At 39.5% G+C, this 19,603-nt stretch overlaps 1 protein-coding gene across 5 annotated transcripts; it reads right to left on the reverse strand.

The window, feature by feature from the left end:
* Positions 1-1,780: 1,780 nt before the first annotated feature.
* Positions 1,781-19,394, reverse strand: FBXO30 (F-box protein 30). Of its 5 annotated transcripts, none has more exons than XM_036316062.1 (4): positions 19,258-19,394; positions 18,218-18,293; positions 9,093-11,152; positions 1,781-4,114 (listed from the first exon to the last, which is right to left on the reverse strand). In XM_036316062.1, the coding sequence occupies exons 3-4, from the start codon at positions 11,127-11,129 to the stop codon at positions 3,911-3,913; spliced, it is 2,241 nt and encodes a 746-aa protein (XP_036171955.1). In that variant the 5' UTR covers positions 11,130-11,152; positions 18,218-18,293; positions 19,258-19,394; the 3' UTR covers positions 1,781-3,910. The 5 variants fall into 5 exon arrangements, with proteins under 5 accessions (XP_036171955.1, XP_036171957.1, XP_036171956.1 ...); XM_036316064.1 differs by having other exon boundaries at positions 18,206-18,293; XM_036316063.1 differs by having other exon boundaries at positions 18,218-18,317; positions 19,258-19,393.
* Between the last annotated feature and the right edge of the window lie 209 nt (positions 19,395-19,603).

A 19,603-nucleotide genomic window follows, 5' to 3' on the forward strand; every position in this document is an offset into this window, starting at 1 on the left:
ACCATGCCGGGGCACATTTCTCTCAAAATACCTCCACGCTCATCAATACCTAAACTTGGAGAGCCGCAGTTTTCTACCCATATATTGGAAACTTAAAGAACATCTTTTTGAACTTACTTTGATCCTTTAAATCAAAGTAATTCCACGGAAGGCGACTTTAGAAGGAAACCATTCTTCTTTCCTTATTTAGAAAGTTTACTCCTTTAGAGTTGGCCTCTATTTCTACATATGTTTTTGTTTGAAATCAGATTTAGATCAAATCCTAAGGAAACCCATATTGAATTATTTTAACACAATGGACAAGTCACTGATGAGTTGATTTTGTTTAAAGGCATAACTAATATTCTCTTCCTAGGCCTCATGAGCATGTTAAGTAACATTACTTAGAACAGTATTTAGCTGATCAGCCAAACACATATCCAAGAAAGTCTTTCCATCAAAAGCTTAGTCCAGCCTTTTGAAAGAATGAGGGCCAGTTTGCTTTCCTTCTGCTGCAGTTCTAAACACCCACCTCTGCAGGACTCAGTCATATCACCTTCTAATGTGGTGTCATGCATGAAACACACACATTTTTTATGTTTGCATAACTACTCCTTAGACATTTTTAAAAATTAATAAACCCCATTCTTAAGTTGAGATGCAAAACTTAAATGTGTTTTGCTCCTAAATGCCAAACAATACATTCAAACCACCAGAGGTAAAAATCTGTTATCAATATAGTAATAAAACTACCCTGTCTTCAAAGAATATGAAAATTTTATTGACCCCATTATCTTCAATGTTACTATGATCCCAATACCCAATGTTAAGGGATAGCAAACAGCAACAATATTGATGGGGTATGTATGCACCACATGGTCAAAGACCAAAAAAGATTTTATGCTATTGATAAACCAACAATTCAACCTTTAAAATCCTTCATTGATAGGGTTGAAAGGATTCCTACAAATATTTTTGTAGGATTTAATCCAGTATTTATCTACTTCTACACTCTTTACTTATCCTAGAAATCTAATACATTCACATCACTCTGTAACCACTAAACAAGAGAAAAATTGATAACTAGGCTAAATGTAAGTGCTAATGAACTGTAAGTTGCATTACAATTTACCTTGAACAGAACACTAGTAATAGTAAATTTAAAATATTATAGTAAATACTTTTTAAAAATATGTCCAAAAACCATGGTACCCATGTATTTTCTCACATGGTTATATTAACATAACTATATCATTTAACTTAACCATTAACTCATAATTTTGGATTACACATGTATGTACATACACACATTTACCCACTCCAGTAACACATCAAGAGAACAGCTGGCATGTTCCAGTCTTTCCTCTAAGTTCTCATACTTTACTGTGAATCATAATCACGTGAAGGTCTTTTGTTAAAACAGATTGCTGGCTCCAATCCCAGAGTTTATGGGGGAGGGAGGGAGGGAGGGAGGGAAGGGTGAGGGGAGGAGGGAGGGAAGGAACTAAAATAACAGGCAGTTCTGAGGAAGGAGACAGCAGATAAAAGTGAATTCAGATTATTTCCCTCCATCCTACACTTGCCACTTTATCTTGATGGTTAGCAAAGACTAACAAAGACTTCTCAAATGACAATTCACTTGGATGTCATACAAATCTTTTCATGCTTACAAGGCTAGATAAATTGTGCCCATTACAAGTTTTATAAAAATAATAATGCCAGAAACTTTTCAGCCTTTCAATACCCCACAGGTGGGACTACTTTCAAGAAGACACTGAGGGGGCACAGAAAGCTGATAAACTTTCCATATTAAAAAAGAAGTTTAATGCTCACCAGTAAAACATGGGTGAGTAATAATCAACAAGCAGTTCCTGTAACATGCAGAAACATACTCTACAGAAACAGTATGACTGTGTTTGGAATTTGTTAAACAAGTATTAAGTTTTATTTAAATAAAAGTTTTCCTTTTTAAGTTACTGAGCCACATAGGGAAAATATTAATTTTATTAGAATTTGAACAAATGTTGCACAAAGAACACATTTTAACAAAACAGTATGGTGGCATAACAAACAAAAAAGAAAACAGCCAATGATGTGTAAAAGAACTAAACGGTGGAAAAATGTTAAATATCTCATGATCCAGTATGGAAACAAGAAGTCTAGACTTAAAACCCAAGGATTTTAAAAAGCACAACCATAAAACAAAAACTTAATGTTTGTGCTATCCTAACCAGACACATTCTTCAACAAAACTTTAAAAGGCAGAGTTATATTATTTGATATCTTATTTCTGACGTTTTCACAGAAATAGAGACTGATTATGTCCTTCAATCTCAGTTGAAAAAGAAAGTATAAGCACTGAGAAATAAGTATTCCACTAATTAAAATGACAGGTGAGGTGAAACAATTGATTAGACTTTAGTGCTATATCTTTCAACAACAATAAGGTCTTGATTCAACCAAAACAAGTTTTAAACAGTTTAGAATTCTTTTCTAATGCCCAAGGAATGCCTCTGCCTAGCCTGATTGCCATATATGGGAATCAAGAACGTAGTAACAATAGAGCACTCTCAGGGACAAGTGTAGGAAGAAAAGATACAATAGAGTTTTGATATTTTATAACAAGGTAACTTGTCACCATTTCAGACTACCAAATGCCAGAAGTTACTTAAAACAAATTATTTAAATACATGTCCCCATCTTTGCAATTTGTTTCTAAATACTGACACATTCATTTTTTAAACTGACCACATCAGATTAATAATAGTATTAATAAATTGGAAAGCTATAATAAAATAGTTCAAGAATAGGTCTTTGAATACTTTTCTGTTGTACCTTGATCTTTACACAAAGATGCAGTTCTTACTTTTTTGATAGAGAAGGCTATAGGAGATTAAACTGGAACTGTTTTAAGGAGATTGTCAACCACAACAGGTTTCTGCATTTCAAGATTGTCATCTTACAAAGATACCAAATTTCACATTTTTCAATGTCTTAAAGCAACAGAGTTGTGATTTTATTTAAACATCAAAAAGCAAAAATTTTAAATACTTATAAAAAGAGGGAAGCCCTTTGCATTCTGAATGCTTGAAATTTATTTACACAATATGCCCAATTCAAACTTAAAATGAGGTATATTTTCTTCTCTACTAATATCAACTACCTAGCAAATAATACCATGAACAGCTTCAAATTAAAATAAATTCGCAGGCTTTTTATTTGTTTTGCTTTAACCTGTCATATAATATGTTGCCAGTCTTTGGATGTGGCATCTAACAAAAAGAAAGTTGTGTATGAACCACTCTATGAAGGAGAGCTGTAAATACATACAGTGAATACATCTTTGTGAATTATTTTTAAAATGTAATAAATGGCATTACCAAATAGTCATAATTTTAAATATTATATAAGTATATATTAGAGACCATCTACATGTCAACAACTGTATAAAGGGAGCACTAGAATATAAAATCTTTAGAAGGATCTTATGTCAATGTTTAAGCAACTGAATTTTTCACCTGAAAAACCTATGTGCAAAAATGTGAATCAAAATTTTGCTTTTGAATGTATGGGTTGCAACCCACAAAAACATGAGGAAATATGTTTGGTCAGGATCTTATTAGTTTAAGAAGCAAAAAATTTAAGAACCAAAATTTGCACACCATTAAAAATACTAATTCTGAAAATTATGTAGCAAAAAATTAATTCACCCTGTCCAGCAAGTTCCAAAAGTTTCACACATTTCAAACATTAAGGCAACTTTTTTCCAACTAAACAGTACTTTATAAAAATATATGTCACTTCAAAACATTATATACACAGTGACAATAAATTTAGCTAGTTGTAATCTTTAATACATTAATAAAGTGTCACATATTACAAAGAAATTATACTAGGTGCTTGCATGTATGTGCAAGTGGAGTTACAGTTTTTAAAGTACAGGTTTTAAAACTGAGCGCAGTGAACGTCCTTCTTTCGTGAGTTCTCGTGTCACACACATGCATGGCAATGGGATGGCTTCCTCCCGTTTCTCTATAATATTGTAACTGCACTTCTTCAAGTGGTCAGCCATGCTTAGGATGTCAGCAAATTTCCATTCATTAACAGAACAAAATGCAGTACTGAATCGCCACACCTAAAAGAAAATTCTGCTTCAGATTTAAACAAGTCAACTGACAAGTATTGAAACACACTTCTTGCTCTAATTGTATGCATTACTACTATTAGAGAAATATGCAGTATAACGTTTCAAGTAGGAACAAAATTGAAAAGTAGTAAATCCATTTGGATACAAATCTGTTAATCAAATATTTATAAGACAAATTGCTTCTATGACATTATGACTTCAATAAATAAGATAACCAAAAAGAAAATAAAAGACAAAAACCAATATTAAAAATTACATCTGCCCTGGCTGATTTGGCTCAGTGGATAGAGTGTTGGCCTGTGGCCTGAAGGGTTACGGGTTGATTCTGGTAAAGGGCATATACCTTGGTTGCAGACTCAATCCCTGGGCCCAGGTTGGGGTGCATATAGAAGGCAACCAATCAATGTGTCTCTCTCATATCAATGTTTCTCTCTCTGTCTCTCTCCCTCCCTTCCATTCTCTCTAAAACCAATGGAAAAATATCCTCAAGTGAGGATTAACTTAAAATCTATATATCACATCCAACATGGCTTATTAAGCAAATTTTAAAAAATCATAACCTCATGAATTCAGAACTACACTATTCGTTAATTCTATCTAGTTGGCTATATAGAGCTATCCATAGTCTGGAGAAATAGACAACACACTTTTTTATCCAGGTTTTTTACCCATCCCCATTATGCTTATATAAAGCACACTGAAAAATACTATAGAATACTGTGTCAAGGTACCTTATCTTTTCACTCTTTTTAAGTATGAAAGGTACTTGGTAATGTTAAATACAGGTACTTCAATTTTTTCAAAATGTTTCTGAAAATTTATATAGAAAGCATTTCTGGAAAATGAATCTTATTTTGCTCTGTATCATTGTAAAATGTTCACCTGCTACCCCTGTGTCTGATGGTAGCAAAAAAAAGGGGGGGGGGGCCTACTTCCTTCCCCTTTTGGCCACTCAGCAGCTCTAAGCCCTGAAGTACTGTCATCATATTAGTCTAGCAATGAGTGTTGTGGCCCCCTTGCATCTTCCCAAGTAAAAAAAACAACTACCTGAACATGGGTAATAAACATATATGGAGCAGGACAGACCTGGGTACAAGCATGAATGGGACTAGACAACGCCCAAACAGTCTAGCTAAGCTCATCAGTAAGCAATGTCTAGTTAGAGAACACAGAATAAATGGTAAAACAGCAGACACTCTAAGAAAGTAGCAATAGATTTGAGGGAAGCCCTCAGAACTCAGTAGAGCTCAGGAAAGAATGATAATGACTTCTGGAGTGGCCAGATGACTTCAAAATTCTGTGTAAACAGAATTATTTTTTTAGTTGACAATAGAAGTTACCAATGTTCAGCACACAAGGTACTTACTTGCTATACTCCTGAGGGATGTATCATTTACCCTAGATGGAGTTATTTACCTGGAGTCAGTGGTTTAGACCAGCAGTCGCCAATCGGTGGTCCGCAGACCACTCACTGGTGGTCCATGAGGTCCGGAAAGTTGGTGACTGCTGGTTTAGACTCTAGAGCAGGGGTGGGGAATGTCCAGCTCACAGGCTGTGTAAGGCCCACGAAATCATTTGGTCTGACCCTGTCAAGGCATTAGGGGTGAGTTAATTAAATGTTTGGCCAAATATAGCAGGCTAATTTTTAAGTTCATAATTTTGTATGGCCTGCGAATGATGTTATAAATGTTCAAATGGTCCTTGGCAGAAAAAAGGTTCCCCACCCCTGCTCTAGAGAGTAACTACCAATAGGCATTCTAGATTACAATTACCCATACTCATGAAACTATGGGAAGAATTAGGAGTTTTTGTTAAGCTTCAGCAGAACGCTAAAGTTAGCCTCCTTATTTCCACATAGCTGGAGTCTGGTGAAACAAACTCAGGAAAAAATGGATGGCTCCCACCTCCTGATGACAAAGTTTCTTAGTAGTGGGCCAATTTTTCAATCAAGTACTTATCAAGTACTTGGTGCCAGCTATATGGCTGGTGCAGTGCTAGGTAGTAGAATATGTTGGTTCCTAGAGAGCCTCACTTCTCAAGGAACTTACAGTCTAATGAAAGAAACAGACAATTTATTAGTGAATTTCAAAACAGCATGGTGAGTGCTTTAGTAGGGATATATATATATAAAGGAGGGGTATTTAATGGGACACCACAAGGACACAGAGCAGAACATTCCTGAGTGGGGTTCTAAAAGGCTTAATTTGAGGAAGCTAAGATCTGAAGAGTAAGCAGGATATAGCATGGATATGAAGATCACAAGCTTCAGAGATAGGTTCCCAAGGTCTGAATCCATAGATTAGCTGGACAAGTTACTGAACCTCTCTAAACCTCAATTTCTTCTTCCATAAAATAGGGACAGTAGATTAAATAAACTAACAAAAGTAAAATGCTTATTAGCCCACTGTCCAGCATATTCCAAGTGCTCAAAGGCCTTAGGCAAGAAAGAAAACATCAGGCAACTGCAAGTAAATCAACATGACTGAAACAGAGAGTAATAAGAGGAAGCTGAAGAGGTAAGTACAAGATTATAAAAAATTGTAAATGTTTCATTAAGGAGTCTCTATCCCAGGGCAATGGATAAACATTTAAAAAGTTTTTAAGCACTGCAGCTTAAGAACTGTATTTAAGACGACAATGTTTTGCCCTAACCAGTTTGGCTCAATGGATAGAGCGTCAGCCTGCAGACTGAAGGGTCCCAGGTTCTATTCCAGTCAAGGGCATTGTACCTTGGTTGCAGGCACATACCCAGTGGGGAGTGTGCAGGAGGCAGCTGATCGATGTTTCTCTCTCATCGATGTTTCTAACTCTCTATCCCTATCCCTTCCTCTCTGTAAAAAAATCAATTAAATAAATAAACAAACAAATAAATAAATAAAGACGATGTTTGTCCCTCTAGTTCAGGGGTGGGCAAACTTTTTGACTCGAGGGCCACAATGGGTTCTTAAACTGGACCGGAGGGCCGGAACAAAAGCATGGATGGAGTGTTTGTGTGAACTAATATAAATTCAAAGTAAACATCATTACATAAAAGGGTATGGTCTTTTTTTTTTTTAGTTTTATTCATTTCAAACGGGCTGGATCCGGCCCACGGGCCATAGTTTGCCCACGGCTGCTCTAGTTCTTCTGCAAAGAATATACTAAAGAGAGACACAAATGGAATCAGAAACCCAGTTAGGAGGAGGCTATTGCAGTACTCCAGGAGAGAACTAAAGGTGTGACTGAACTAGGGAAATGGTCATGGAAACAGTAAAACAAACCTGGTAAGTCTGAGAAGGAAGATGCTGTAGCAATATGTGATTACTGGGATATGGAAATAAAGAGGGAAAATGGGAGTCAACCTTGACTTTCAAATTCCTACTCTAGGCAATTTGATAGAAGATAATGCCACTTTATGAGATTAAGAGAAAAAGAGAAGTGGATTAAGTTGGACATGCTGAGTTTGATGAAGCTGTGAAATAATCAAGTGGAGATGTCCAGTAAACGGCTGTATATAATGGTCCGGTGGAGTTGAAATAAGACAATGGCCAGGACATAGATGTGTGAGTAGTAAATAATGGCAATTTAAACTTCAAGAGTAGGTAGATTTTCTGCAGGAATAGAACTACAGAAAATATTTCACCTCATTGGTCAAAACCAGTGGGCAAGGAAAAAAAGAAGCCAGGAGGCCATATCAGAGTTCCATGCCAAATGGGAGAAAACAAATCATCTGGAAAATGAAAATGAAAAAAAATAACACACACACACACACACATACACACACACACACACACACACACACACACACACACACATATATATGTATCAAGTATTAAAAGTATAAAGTTTCTGCCTTAGGAGAACACAGAAGTAGAAGTAGAATTCAGAAAACTGGAGCAATGAGTGAAAGTAAGAGAAAACCTAAAGACTGTAAAAACAAAGTAGCCAAACCCCAGTGTGAAATTTATCAAATTTTTCTCCACTTTATAAAATGCAAGGTTCCATAAAAAGAAGTTCTGAAATGAAAACACCTACAAAGATATCTATAATACGTGCTAGTTTCTATTGGATTGTGCCTCCAAAAGAAGCTGGTGTGCTCCAGTGGTTGAGCGTCAACCTATGAACCAGGAGGTCATGGTTCAATTCCCAGTCAGGGCACATGACCAGGTTGCGGGCTTGATCTCCAGTCGGGGGCTGCAGGAGGCAGCTGATCAATGATTCTCTCCCATCATTGATGTTTCTCTCTCTCTCTCCCTCTCCCTTCCTCTCTTAAATCAATAAAAACGTGTTTAAAAAAAAAGCTGGGCAAAAATAGGTGTCACAGGAGAAAAATGGTGGAGCCAGGATTTATTCCTGGGTCTACCTAAATCCCAGCTCAAGCTTCCAATATGCAGCACTCCCTTTTACTGTACTAAACCCAGAGTCCCACCACAAACATCAAATTCTACTGCCCCTACTCTTATCTCACCTTAATACATAACCACATCCATCCATTTATGTCCGCCTGCCCTCAAATACTGAATTGATCACTTAACTAGTAACTTTTTTCTCATCTCTCCCTATTTAAGTTCTACCTGAAACAAGCAAATCCTAAGAAAGAAACTGCTAAGAATGGAAAGAAAATGCCAATTGTAAGCAGTAAAAAACCTTCTTCTTGCTTCCCCCATTGTCCTATGGTGAAAATGTTTCAGATGGAGTCCAAATTAGAAGGTGGTTAACATGGCCACAAATGGAGTTGTTACAGAAGAACTAAATGTATACAAAACTGCTTGATTAAAGAAACAGAAGTGGCCTCTGCCATATAAGATTAGAATCTAGTTCTCGGACGTCTGCAGTAAATATTGATTATGACAATTCTAGCTATCTAACTGTCACACTGAGTTAAGGTTTAAGAATGATCTATATCAAACATTTTTTATTAATTCAGCAACGTTAAGTGCCTATTATATGTCAAATAAGGAGATAATACAATTAAAATTAAACTGACCTTTTCTTTTATCTGCCATGATGAATTTCCTTCTGGATACTTCCTTTTTCCCCACTGCAGTATGACCATTCCACGAGACTGAAGCAGGCTGCCGCACACATCCCTCATTAACTTGGATACACATGAAAGCTGGCATAGACTGAAGCCATCGAGAAAGCCTGCAATATGTTGCAGAACCTCAAAAGGAAGACCACTCAGATGGTCATTATGTAATCCCAACACACAGTTTCTAGCAGGCTCTTCCAATACTGTAGATACACATGGCTGAACTCCAAATGACCTCAAATGGCGATCATGTATAATCTTTGCTCCTTGTGTTGATGGACAAAATCTACGCTGAGAATAGGTACAGCCATAATATGCTAAAGGACACCTCTGTTCCATCCAGCCATTGAGTCCAGCATGAATGTCACCATGCACATTCTTAAAATGTGAAGAAAATTCTCTTCTTCTAAATAACTGTCCACAAACAAATGTAAACATTGAACGCTGCTTGGGTTGGTACCTAGCGACACATTCCAAAACTAAATCCAGCCCAAGTGTCTGAAAAGGACTTGGATTTGAAAGCTGTGGGTTGGCATGATCACAAGCTGAAGCTGAAGCTATTTCCCCAACCATTGTATTTGTAGCTAATATTGCAGATGGGAGTGAAAAAGTCTGAGTTCCAAAGTCAATGTGATAAATATCAACCATGCGACTATCAGATATACCCCTTCCACCTGGAGAATCTCCTAGACAAAACAGTAATGCTGCTGTGATTAGATCTATTCCTTGGAGACCCATTGGATCTTCTGCAACTTCCAAATCTGATGTATCTACTGCTTTATCTTCCTTCGGTTTAGACCAACATGAATTGGAAAGAAATTTGAATGAAGGTTGACTGAAAGATAAGACATCCACATTCCTCAGGTCTCCTAAGTCTACTTTTCTCCAACACAATTCTCCTTCATCCTCGTCATCTGGCATGAGGATATGCTGAATTGTGCCGTTAGGCAAAGCATTAGGTGGTATTACTTCCCTAAGTTGTGCTGCTACTGAAAGTGAATTGGAAGTTTCTGAAGTGCCATCTGATGCTACACATTCTCCATTTGTTAAGTTACTTTCTCCAGAATCACCATGTAAATTCTGATTCTGGTCTATGACCTGTGTACATATATTTTCCAAAGGAAGGCCATTACAAAGAGCAGAAGTGTCATAAGAACTGGTATCCAAGTCACATAACAAATCACTTGAACCATTTTGTTCAGGTTGGGCATTCTGATTTGTATCATTATGGTCAATTCCACCTACTGCTCCTATCTCATCCTCATAAACATGGTCTTGGTCTTTCAAGTTCCTATTCTGTAAGCTTTCTCTGGCATTTTGCTCTTCGTTCATTTCATTTGAGGAAGCAGGAAGATTCGTACTTAACATGCCAATGTCTCTTGTGGCGGTGTTCAGGATATCTAAAGCAGCAGCCAAACTTCTGGTTGTTTCTACAGTAGCTTGATAAAGTGCACCATAAGATTCTTCATCAACAGACACCAAACCATTAGCATGTGGTATCTCTGGAACAGTTGATTTAACTGATATTTGTTCTCTAGGCTGTGATACTTTATCAGTTGCTTTTGACATCATGGTGGCTACTTTGAGAGATTCTAAGAGCATCCTTTGGTCTTGAAGGGCCAAGGCCATATCTAATTGTGCCACTTCATCAACATCTCTGCTTAGATTTTCATATGACTTCCGATCTGCATAACTAACTGGCCATCGGTTCCATTCCATTGTACAGCACACCACACTTGCGGGGCATGTTTCTAGATGTTCAGCAACTTTATTTCGAGCCATTGTAAATGGACATCCAAAGCCACTATTTAAGCAAGGCACTCGTTCAAATGGACATAGAAGTCGATGCTCATCAGCTTTGCAAGAATGGAAGACTGCGCCACAAACCAATGGACAACCAATCAAGTCACAGGAAATCCCAGGCTCTGGTCTAGTCATACACCGTCTACTGACACAATTCACACAGTGCGAATGCTGCAGCTCCTCCTCCATAATGGCCAGTCCAGCTCTGGTTGCTAAGATGAAAGAAAAAAATAACTTAGACAAAATAATGGCCAATTTTAAAAATTATTTAATAATGTAAATCAAAGCATAAATCTGGCTTTTATTTTCACCACCACTCATTAAACCTGTGCTACTCAGAGGCTCAGTGCTAAATCCAAAGGGCAGTTTTTTCTAGGCCCCATCTTCCTTGGCCATTATATCATTACTTAGAGGCCTGGTGCACGAAATTCGTGCACTGGGAGTGAGGGAGTGGGGTGGGGGGTCTCTCAGCCTGGCCTGTGCCTTCTTGCAGTCCAAGACCCTTCACTCCTCACCACCCGCCTGCTAGCTGCTCCTTACCGCTCGGCTTGCTGCTCCTTAGTGCTGCCGCGGAGGCAGGAGAGGCTCCCGCCACCGCCGCTGCATTCACCAGCTGTGAGCCCGGATTCTGGCTGAGCAGCACTCCCCCTGTGGTAGCGCACTGACCACCAGGAGGCAGCTCCTGTGTTAAGCGTCTGGTGGTCGGTGCGCATCATAGCCACCAGTCATTCTGGTCGTTCTGCCATAACAGTCACTTAGGCTTTTATTATATAGATGTTGACTAATTTCTCCTTTTAAGCTATTTTTTCTTAGTTTTCATGATGTCACATTTCCCTGGTTTCCCCCCTACCTCTTAAAAACTCTTCTTCTAAAACACTCCTATTCTTCAGGGACCTATGTAATTTCTTGCTCATTCTTCTATACATTCTCCCCCTGGGTGTTTACAATTTCTCAAAAGCATCAATTGCCACCAATATTCTGAAAACTCATCTATATCTCCTGCCCAGATCCCTCTTCCAAACTTCAAATCTCTACAGCTAATTACTTATTATACATCTTTACATGTATGTGGCATAGGCAATTCAACTCAGCATTTCCCAAGCTGAATTATACAGTTGTAGATAATAATTTTCTGGATGAGATGCTGAATATTAGCCTATTTTCTTCACTTTAGTGCATAAGCTAGCTCTCTGACATATTTTCACATAAACTCTATTTTGGTTCCAGATGTCTAATGTAAACTACTCCCCAAATTGCTATTTCTTTTTCTCCAGTTCAGGTTTGATTTTCTTCAAACTAAAATAACAAAAATCTACCAATAATTGGTAGAGCTTTTCTTGAGCAAGTAAAAGAATTATGAATTGATATTATGGTGCTTAGTGATGCCAGCAGTGGGAGGGAGGCACACATTTATCAACAAAACTGTATTTTCTAAACTGTGTTTAAAAATTAAAAATTATGAGCTAAATATACCACTGAATATTAACTCTATAAATTTTATAGGTAGTGACAGACCTATAACTTAAAAACAGACATGCTAAAAGAGACCTACTAGAAGAAATGAGAGACTAATTGTGAAAAACATTTGTAAATTAAGCAGAAATTCAAAAAGAAACTTTATTAAGAATTAAGGCAAAAAAAAAAAAAATAAGGCAAACTTTGCTGAGGGATTAGATTGTGAAAACAGCTGTAGCTTTCTTTTTTGCAACCAGACAAAGTTCATCTCACATGCTGAAGTAAGTTTGACTTACTGAGAGAAAACTAAAAATACAAGCTGTTCCAAAAGTGACCACTGCTCTCAGAACTTGTAGGAACACTTTATGTTATGTACAAATCACATGACCACACCCGACAGAACACATCTCAAAAAAGTCACTTAATTCAAAGTGTTTAAAATAGCAACTGTTACAAACAACTGAGTTAAATGAAAAAGAGCAACTCTGAAAGGCAAATGTAGAAGGCTCTCAAGCTTCAAAATAAATAGCATCTTGCATACTATTCTACTCTGGAAAAAAAAAATGTTACAAAATGAAAATAAAAACAACCACAGCAATGAGTCCAAAATATTTATTATTCATTGAAGTGGACTTACAGAGAAGACAAAAAAAAGGAACACTAATTACATACCTATTTTATCCTTGTTCACATATGTCTTGTCAATTAATGTCACAATCCTTATAATAACCCAAAGGAAACTGAGATTCAGAAAGGCTGACTTGCCCAAGGTCATCTAGGATTTAAATCTATATCTGATCCGTGTATGTGGACAATAACAGATATGGTTACTTATAAAAGGTTTAAGAAGCCCCAGCTGGTTTGGCTCGGTGGATAGAGCATCCACCTGCTGACTGAAGAGATCCCAGTTCAATTCCAGTCAGGGGCACATGCCTGGGCTGTGGGCTCGATCCCCAGTAGGGGGCATGCAGGAGGCAGCCGATCAATGATTCTTATCATTGATGTCTGTCTCTCTCTCTCTCCCTCTCTCTCTCTCTCTCTCCCTCTCTCTCTCTCTCTCTCTCTCTCTCTCTCTCTCTCTCCCTCTCCCTTCCTCTCTGAAATAAATAAAAATATATTTTTTAAAAAGTTTAAGAAAATAAGGCAGCACTTCAGTAACTGGAAATACAATTTTAAGATGTTATTTGAGGAATGGAGATTATACAACTTTGCGTGCAGTTTATTCCAACACAATCACCCCTGTGGTCAACAACTGGGTGAGCCCTGGCCAGTATGGTTCAGTTGGTTGGAGTGTCCTCCCGTACACTGCAAGGTTGTAGGTTTGATCCCCAACTGAATAAGACAGAGATGGTCCTGCCTCCTTTTCGTCTTTTCTAATTATAATAGCACATACCTTCCTTTGAATATAGGAGTTTTAAATTACTTAACGAATAACTTACATTCATAATGCTCACTATAAGCATATAGAACAATATAAATTTAACAATTCTCAAAATAGTTATATAAAGAAGGAATCTAGTTTAATTCCATTTTACTATTAAATATATTAAGAAATAAGAAAATGCAATAGACAATACCCAAATAATGTTCTGGGTATATAAACCTCAGCTTAAAACTTTCAGATCCAAGCTCTTTCTAATCAAGATCACTATTATCAAATAAATATGCCTCACATTCCTCATAAATCCTGTGAAACGGCTTTAAAAACATCCATCCCTGATTTATCAGTTGAACAGTGACACAGCAGGCCCAAGAGAACAAGTTGCTAAAATTGAGGCTTCAAGTTCAAGAGGAGCATAATTTAAAACTCCTCAATATTAAGTTTTGAAAGAACACCCTAAAAAAATAATTTTTTAAAATATATTTTTGAGATGCATTTTATAATCTACACTAGAGGCCCGGTGCACGAAAAAAGTTGTGTACTGGGGGCGGGGGGGGGGGGGGGGGGCGGGGTGTCCCTCAGCCTGGCCTGCACCCTCTCGCAGTCCAGGACCCCTCGGGGGATGTCCACCTGCCGGCTTAGGTCCGTTCCCCAGGGGATTGGGCCTAAGCTGGTAGTCAGACATCCCTCTGGCAGCCTGGGAGCCCTCAGAAATCCTTAGCACTGCGGAGGAGGCAAGAGAGGCTCCCGCCTCTACCGCTGCACTCATAGCTGTCAGCCTGGCTTGTGGCTGAGCGGAGCACTCCCTGTGGAAGTGCACTGACCACCAGGGGGCAGCTCCTGCGTTGAGTGTCTTCCCCCTGGTTGTCAGTGCGCATCATAGCAACCAGCCGTTCCGCTGTTAGGGTCAATTTGCATATTAGCCTTTTATTATGTAGGATTTTACACAAGAGGAAATCAAAGCTTAAATAAAACACTTAAAGGCTCTTATTTTATATATATTTTTTGTTGTTGATTTCAGAGAGGAAGGGAGAGGGAGAGATAGAAACATCAATGATGAGAAAGAATCATTGGTTGGCTGCCTCTTGCACGCTCCCACCTTCCCCCTCCCCCCCCCCCCCAGGGGATCAAGCCTGCAACCTGGGTATGACCCCTGAATGGGGACCTCCTGGTTCATAGGCTGATACTTAACTACTGAACCACCCTGACCAGCTTAAAAAAGAATCTTAACATTTCCAAATAACTGGAAAAGTTTCATTAGGCCAGAAAATATATGTAAATGATTAAATGCCTTACAGTAATTTCAATTTTCTCTAACAGAAATTCTTGGCCAACTCATACTCTGTGGCTGACAAGCAATCCATAAAATAGTTTTAAGACATGGCATTTTCCCATATGATGAAGTTAGGCCTTGTCATTCAAAGCTATTTCTAGACTTAAAGATATGGCTCTCAAAACAAATTGTTTATTTTTCAGAACTCATTAAAATATGTAAGGTGATTTTTAAAAAAGCAATATAACATTGCAAATTAGCAAAATTTTAAAATATGCTAAGTCAAGTCACCTAAATTACTCACACAGCTTGTTGCCTCAGGCTATTCCTAATGCCTGCTTCTGACTCGAAGACACACGCACACACACCTCTCCCTTAACTGCTGCCTCAAATCTGTATGTCTCAGCTTAAATGTTACTTTTCCACATAGACAAGGTATGAATCCCATATTACATTACATGCTCGTCCCACATTGTATTTTTCCTTGGTAACACTAGTCACAACTCTAAGTAAATCATTATCCTGTTTAATATCTATCTCCACAAGAAAACTCTAAGCTCCATGAAGGCAGCAGGCCCATCTCTGCCTCATCCAACTCTTGTGTTCCCTGTGTTCAATACTGTGCCTCACTTACCTAAAAACAACAACAACAAAGAATTATAATACAAGAAATAACCAAATGGATTCCAAAACATAATGAGATTCTTGATTTCATGGAAAACTACATACTTCCTTTGTAGATCTAGTATACTCATTGTACCAGTGCTAGAATGTCATTAGTTATCACTTTTATTGAGCACCTAGGTCATATGTCCCAGGCATTATACTGTATATGAAGTAAATTATACAACCAAAAAGCAAACCGAAGGGAAAAGTAAATCAAAAAACTTAATTCCAATCTTCCACTGTTTTAAAATCTTAAAAAATAATAGTAATAAAAGGCACAGAAGGAAACATTTAACTGTATACTGTTCCACTATTTTAATTCCCTAACCCAGTGGTCGGCAAACTGCGGCTCCCGAGCCACATGCGGCTCTTTGGCCCCTTGAGCGTGGCTCTTCCACAAGATACCACGTGCGGGCATGCATGTACAGTGCGATTGAAACTTCGTGGTCCATGCGCAGAAGTCGATATTTTGTGGAAGAGCCACACTCAAGGGGCCAAAGAGCCGCAGTTTGCCGACCACTGCCCTAACCAGTGGTTGGCAAACTCATTAGTCAACAGAGCCAAATATCAACAGAACAACGATTGAAATTTCTTTTGAGAGCCAAATTTTTTTAACTTAAACTATATAGGTAGATGCATTGTTATTAACTTAATTAGGGTACTCCTAAGGCTTAGGAAGAGCCACACTCAAGGGGCCAAAGAGCCGCATGTGGCTCGCGAGCCGCAGTTTGCCAACCCCGGCCCTAACCAAATCCTGCAGTCTGGTTACTGGTTACTGAATATAAGACATCAGGTGGAAAAAGAAAAGCAGAGGTGGCGGTGTCTGCACACGTGAAGATGCTGAGTTGATTTAGGGTGAGGAAAAGAAGCTCAAAAAAGGAAGTGGTATCAGTTGCTTAATATTACAATTAATATGGGAGTAGATGGAAAAGAATTCTACTTAAACAGTAGAGTTGCTTGCAATCAGTTATGAGCTCCTCCAGAGTAAGTCTGACCCTTCTTGTACAAAGTACTATTGCACAGTAATAAAAACACTTGCTGACTTATTTGTAATCAGGAGCACTCAGTTTTAAAGACTACAATCAATCAATAACCTCAGTGGAACAGCTATTTCACTGGTTTAAGTAGACAAGATTGAAAATACGTTATCATTAAACTCATGACTCAAAGCACAAGCTCTCCTGATGAGTCCAAAATGGCTAAATGGGTTACACTGTATACATTCTTTTATTAAATTTTGGTTCTGACTTCTTTTTATTTATAAAAAGATGATCTAATTGTATGGAATTTTTTTCAAGCTTTAGCTTTCCAATTATGATATAATCAAAACATACATCTTTCATTTCTAAATATGGTCATGAGTAGCTTATTCCAAAGTGAAAGTTCTAATTACTTGCCATGTTCTTCACTAAATAAGAAAATGAAATTATTAAAGACTTACATCAGAAATTAAAATATTAATAAATATTGAATATTGAGACAAGAACCTATTTGAGTTGACACTCAGATAAAAATAATCCACCCAAGTGGTAGAACTCAGCTAATGACAATGGGCAGCATGGCAGAGGGGAATGGGCTTACAAGGAATTTCAGCTTTGTGACCTTGAGGCCATTACTACTGTGAAAACACCCTAGAACTCTACAAAGGTTGGGCACTATTATGTATGTGCCCAGAAAACGGAGGTACTTCACTTTACACACCATTTATATACACAAAGCTTTATGTATAAATAAAGGTTATTAAAAACAATCCTATGAGGAACTATCTAATGCTAACATTACCCACTCTTTAAAAAAAAAAAAGACACACCCCTTTTGTAAACGATTTTCACAGAATGAGTTTTAATTCATGCATGCTTTTCTGTGTTAAGCTACCTACAAGGTAAAAACCTCGACTCCAAGGCCAATCTCACCTGCTTTATCAAACTGAATTTGAAATTGAATAATGTTTTATACAGCCTCTTGACTGAAGACTTTAACTTCAAAGAATTCTATGAATACGAATGTACTAACTCCCTTTAATGAAACAGGCAATCACAGAAACTCAGTTAAAAAACTACATCAAAACCATACAAATTAGCATAGAACTTATCCCATTAAAAGTCACATTTTAGTAACATATCAAATAGTAAACACACATTACCGATGCCTATTTTAGTGACCTTAAAGTACCTTGGAACATGGAGAAATATTGTATTGAAATTAAATACCCAGTACACTTGGAATGCATGAAAGTTTGCCTATAGTGGAAACTTCAGTTCTCTATAAACACTCACAAAACTCCACCCACTAACATTTCCAGAATCACACAAAAAAGCTATGTCACCGCAGTCAAGTACCAAGATAAAAATAATTGGCAACTTAAAAAAAGTTAGCAAAACACCACGTTATCCCCAAACTAATAAGAAACAGTGACTAAGCATAAAGAACAGTGATTCAGCGAAAATCGCATACAGAAAAATCGAACCCTGAGAAAAATCCTAAACGTACATTTTATCCTACCTAATCTTTTCCTTTGGCCGCGTCAACAGCTGCGTCTGCTTTGGAAAACCTTGACAAGTAGGAGCGAACGCCAAACCTGTGAATATAATTTGCTAGGTCTCTGAAAGACATAACACAGGACTGAAAGGTGGCAAACAAAAACTGAAGTTCAGAAAGTTTGGGGTTTTTGTACTTAAAGACTTTTAAGTTCATCTCCCATGGTATCAGAATGCCCATAAATAACTTCATCTTGGATCTGAGCCCATCAAGCAATTCTGGAATAAAAGGTCAGTTCCTTCCCAAGCATCGCTTATCTGAGACTTATGAAATGGCTCAGAAAGAAAAAACGAGGGAGGCAGAGGGGAGCGGAGCAGGAGAAGCACGGTAAACAACACATGGCTCTGCCAGTCTCCATTCTCCCCGATCCACACCCTGAGAACAAGCCCGGAGGAGAGCGCTCCGAACCCAACCTGCGGCTGCACGGGCCGGGCCGCGGACAACTTGGAAAGGGTCGTACCCGTCAGCCCCAGACACGCAGTCAGTTTCCCTTTAATAAGGACTCGGGCTAGGACTCGGCGCTTCTCACTTCCATGAATGGAAAAGTTACCAACTTCACTCATCCCGCGGAGACAGTGGAAGATGCCTCCCAGCCTCACGTTAACCCGTTTGTTGCCCCAAAGAACTCGGGTTTCTAAACGGCCAAAGGAAAGGGACCTGGGTTCTCGCGGTTCCTGGGGTTTCCCAAGTTTCCTTCACACCCTTTCCAACCCATCAACGCGCACGGCAGGGTGACTCGAGGGTCGGTCCTCGGGGTCGGGGTCGCCATTTGCAGCCCGTCTCCGCGGCCGGCCGGGCAGCAGGACCCGCGCGGACCCCACGCGCGGACGCCCACTCGGCGCCGGTACAGCGCCGGGACCGACGGGGCAGGGCCGGCGGGGCCGCGTTCACTCCGCCCTGGCCGGGCCGCCTCCGACCTGGCCGCGGCCTCCCACGGCCGGCCGCCGCCTCCATCCCCGGCGCAGCCCGCGCCGCCCGTCTCCCTTGGGCCTCCTGACACTCACCGGCCGGCGCGGCCGCTCCGTGGCCCGGGCGCTGGCTGCCGAGGCCGCCGTGCCGGCTGCTCCTCGCTGTCCCGAACCCGCTCCGCGCCCCACAGCCCCGGGCCGTCCGCCTCCTCCAGGCCCTCTCGGCCCGGCCCGGCAACCACCTTCTCTCTTCTCTTCTTCTCCTTCTCTTCCACTCCTCCTCCTCCTCCTCCTCCAGTGACCCGGCCTCTCCCGCCCCGGCGCCCCGCCCCCTCGCGGCGCCCCGCCCACCGGCCCGGCAGGGTCTGGAAGGCGGCGGCCCAGGCAGCGGCGAGCCTGGCGCAGACGCGCGCGCTGAGGCGGGGACGCCCACGCTGAGCCC

The sequence above is a fragment of the Myotis myotis genome, unplaced genomic scaffold (assembly GCF_014108235.1).
Source record: "Myotis myotis isolate mMyoMyo1 unplaced genomic scaffold, mMyoMyo1.p scaffold_m19_p_7, whole genome shotgun sequence".
NCBI lineage: Eukaryota > Metazoa > Chordata > Mammalia > Chiroptera > Vespertilionidae > Myotis > Myotis myotis.

Coding starts and splice junctions, on each gene's coding strand:
- FBXO30 (XM_036316062.1), bottom strand. CDS start 11,129: ATGGAGGAGGAGCTGCAGCATTCGCACTGTGTGAATTGTGTCAGTAGA. Junction 4,115..9,092: donor CATGGCAGATAAAAGAAAAG/GTCAGTTTAATT, acceptor ATTTTCTTTTAG/GTGTGGCGATTCAGTACTGC.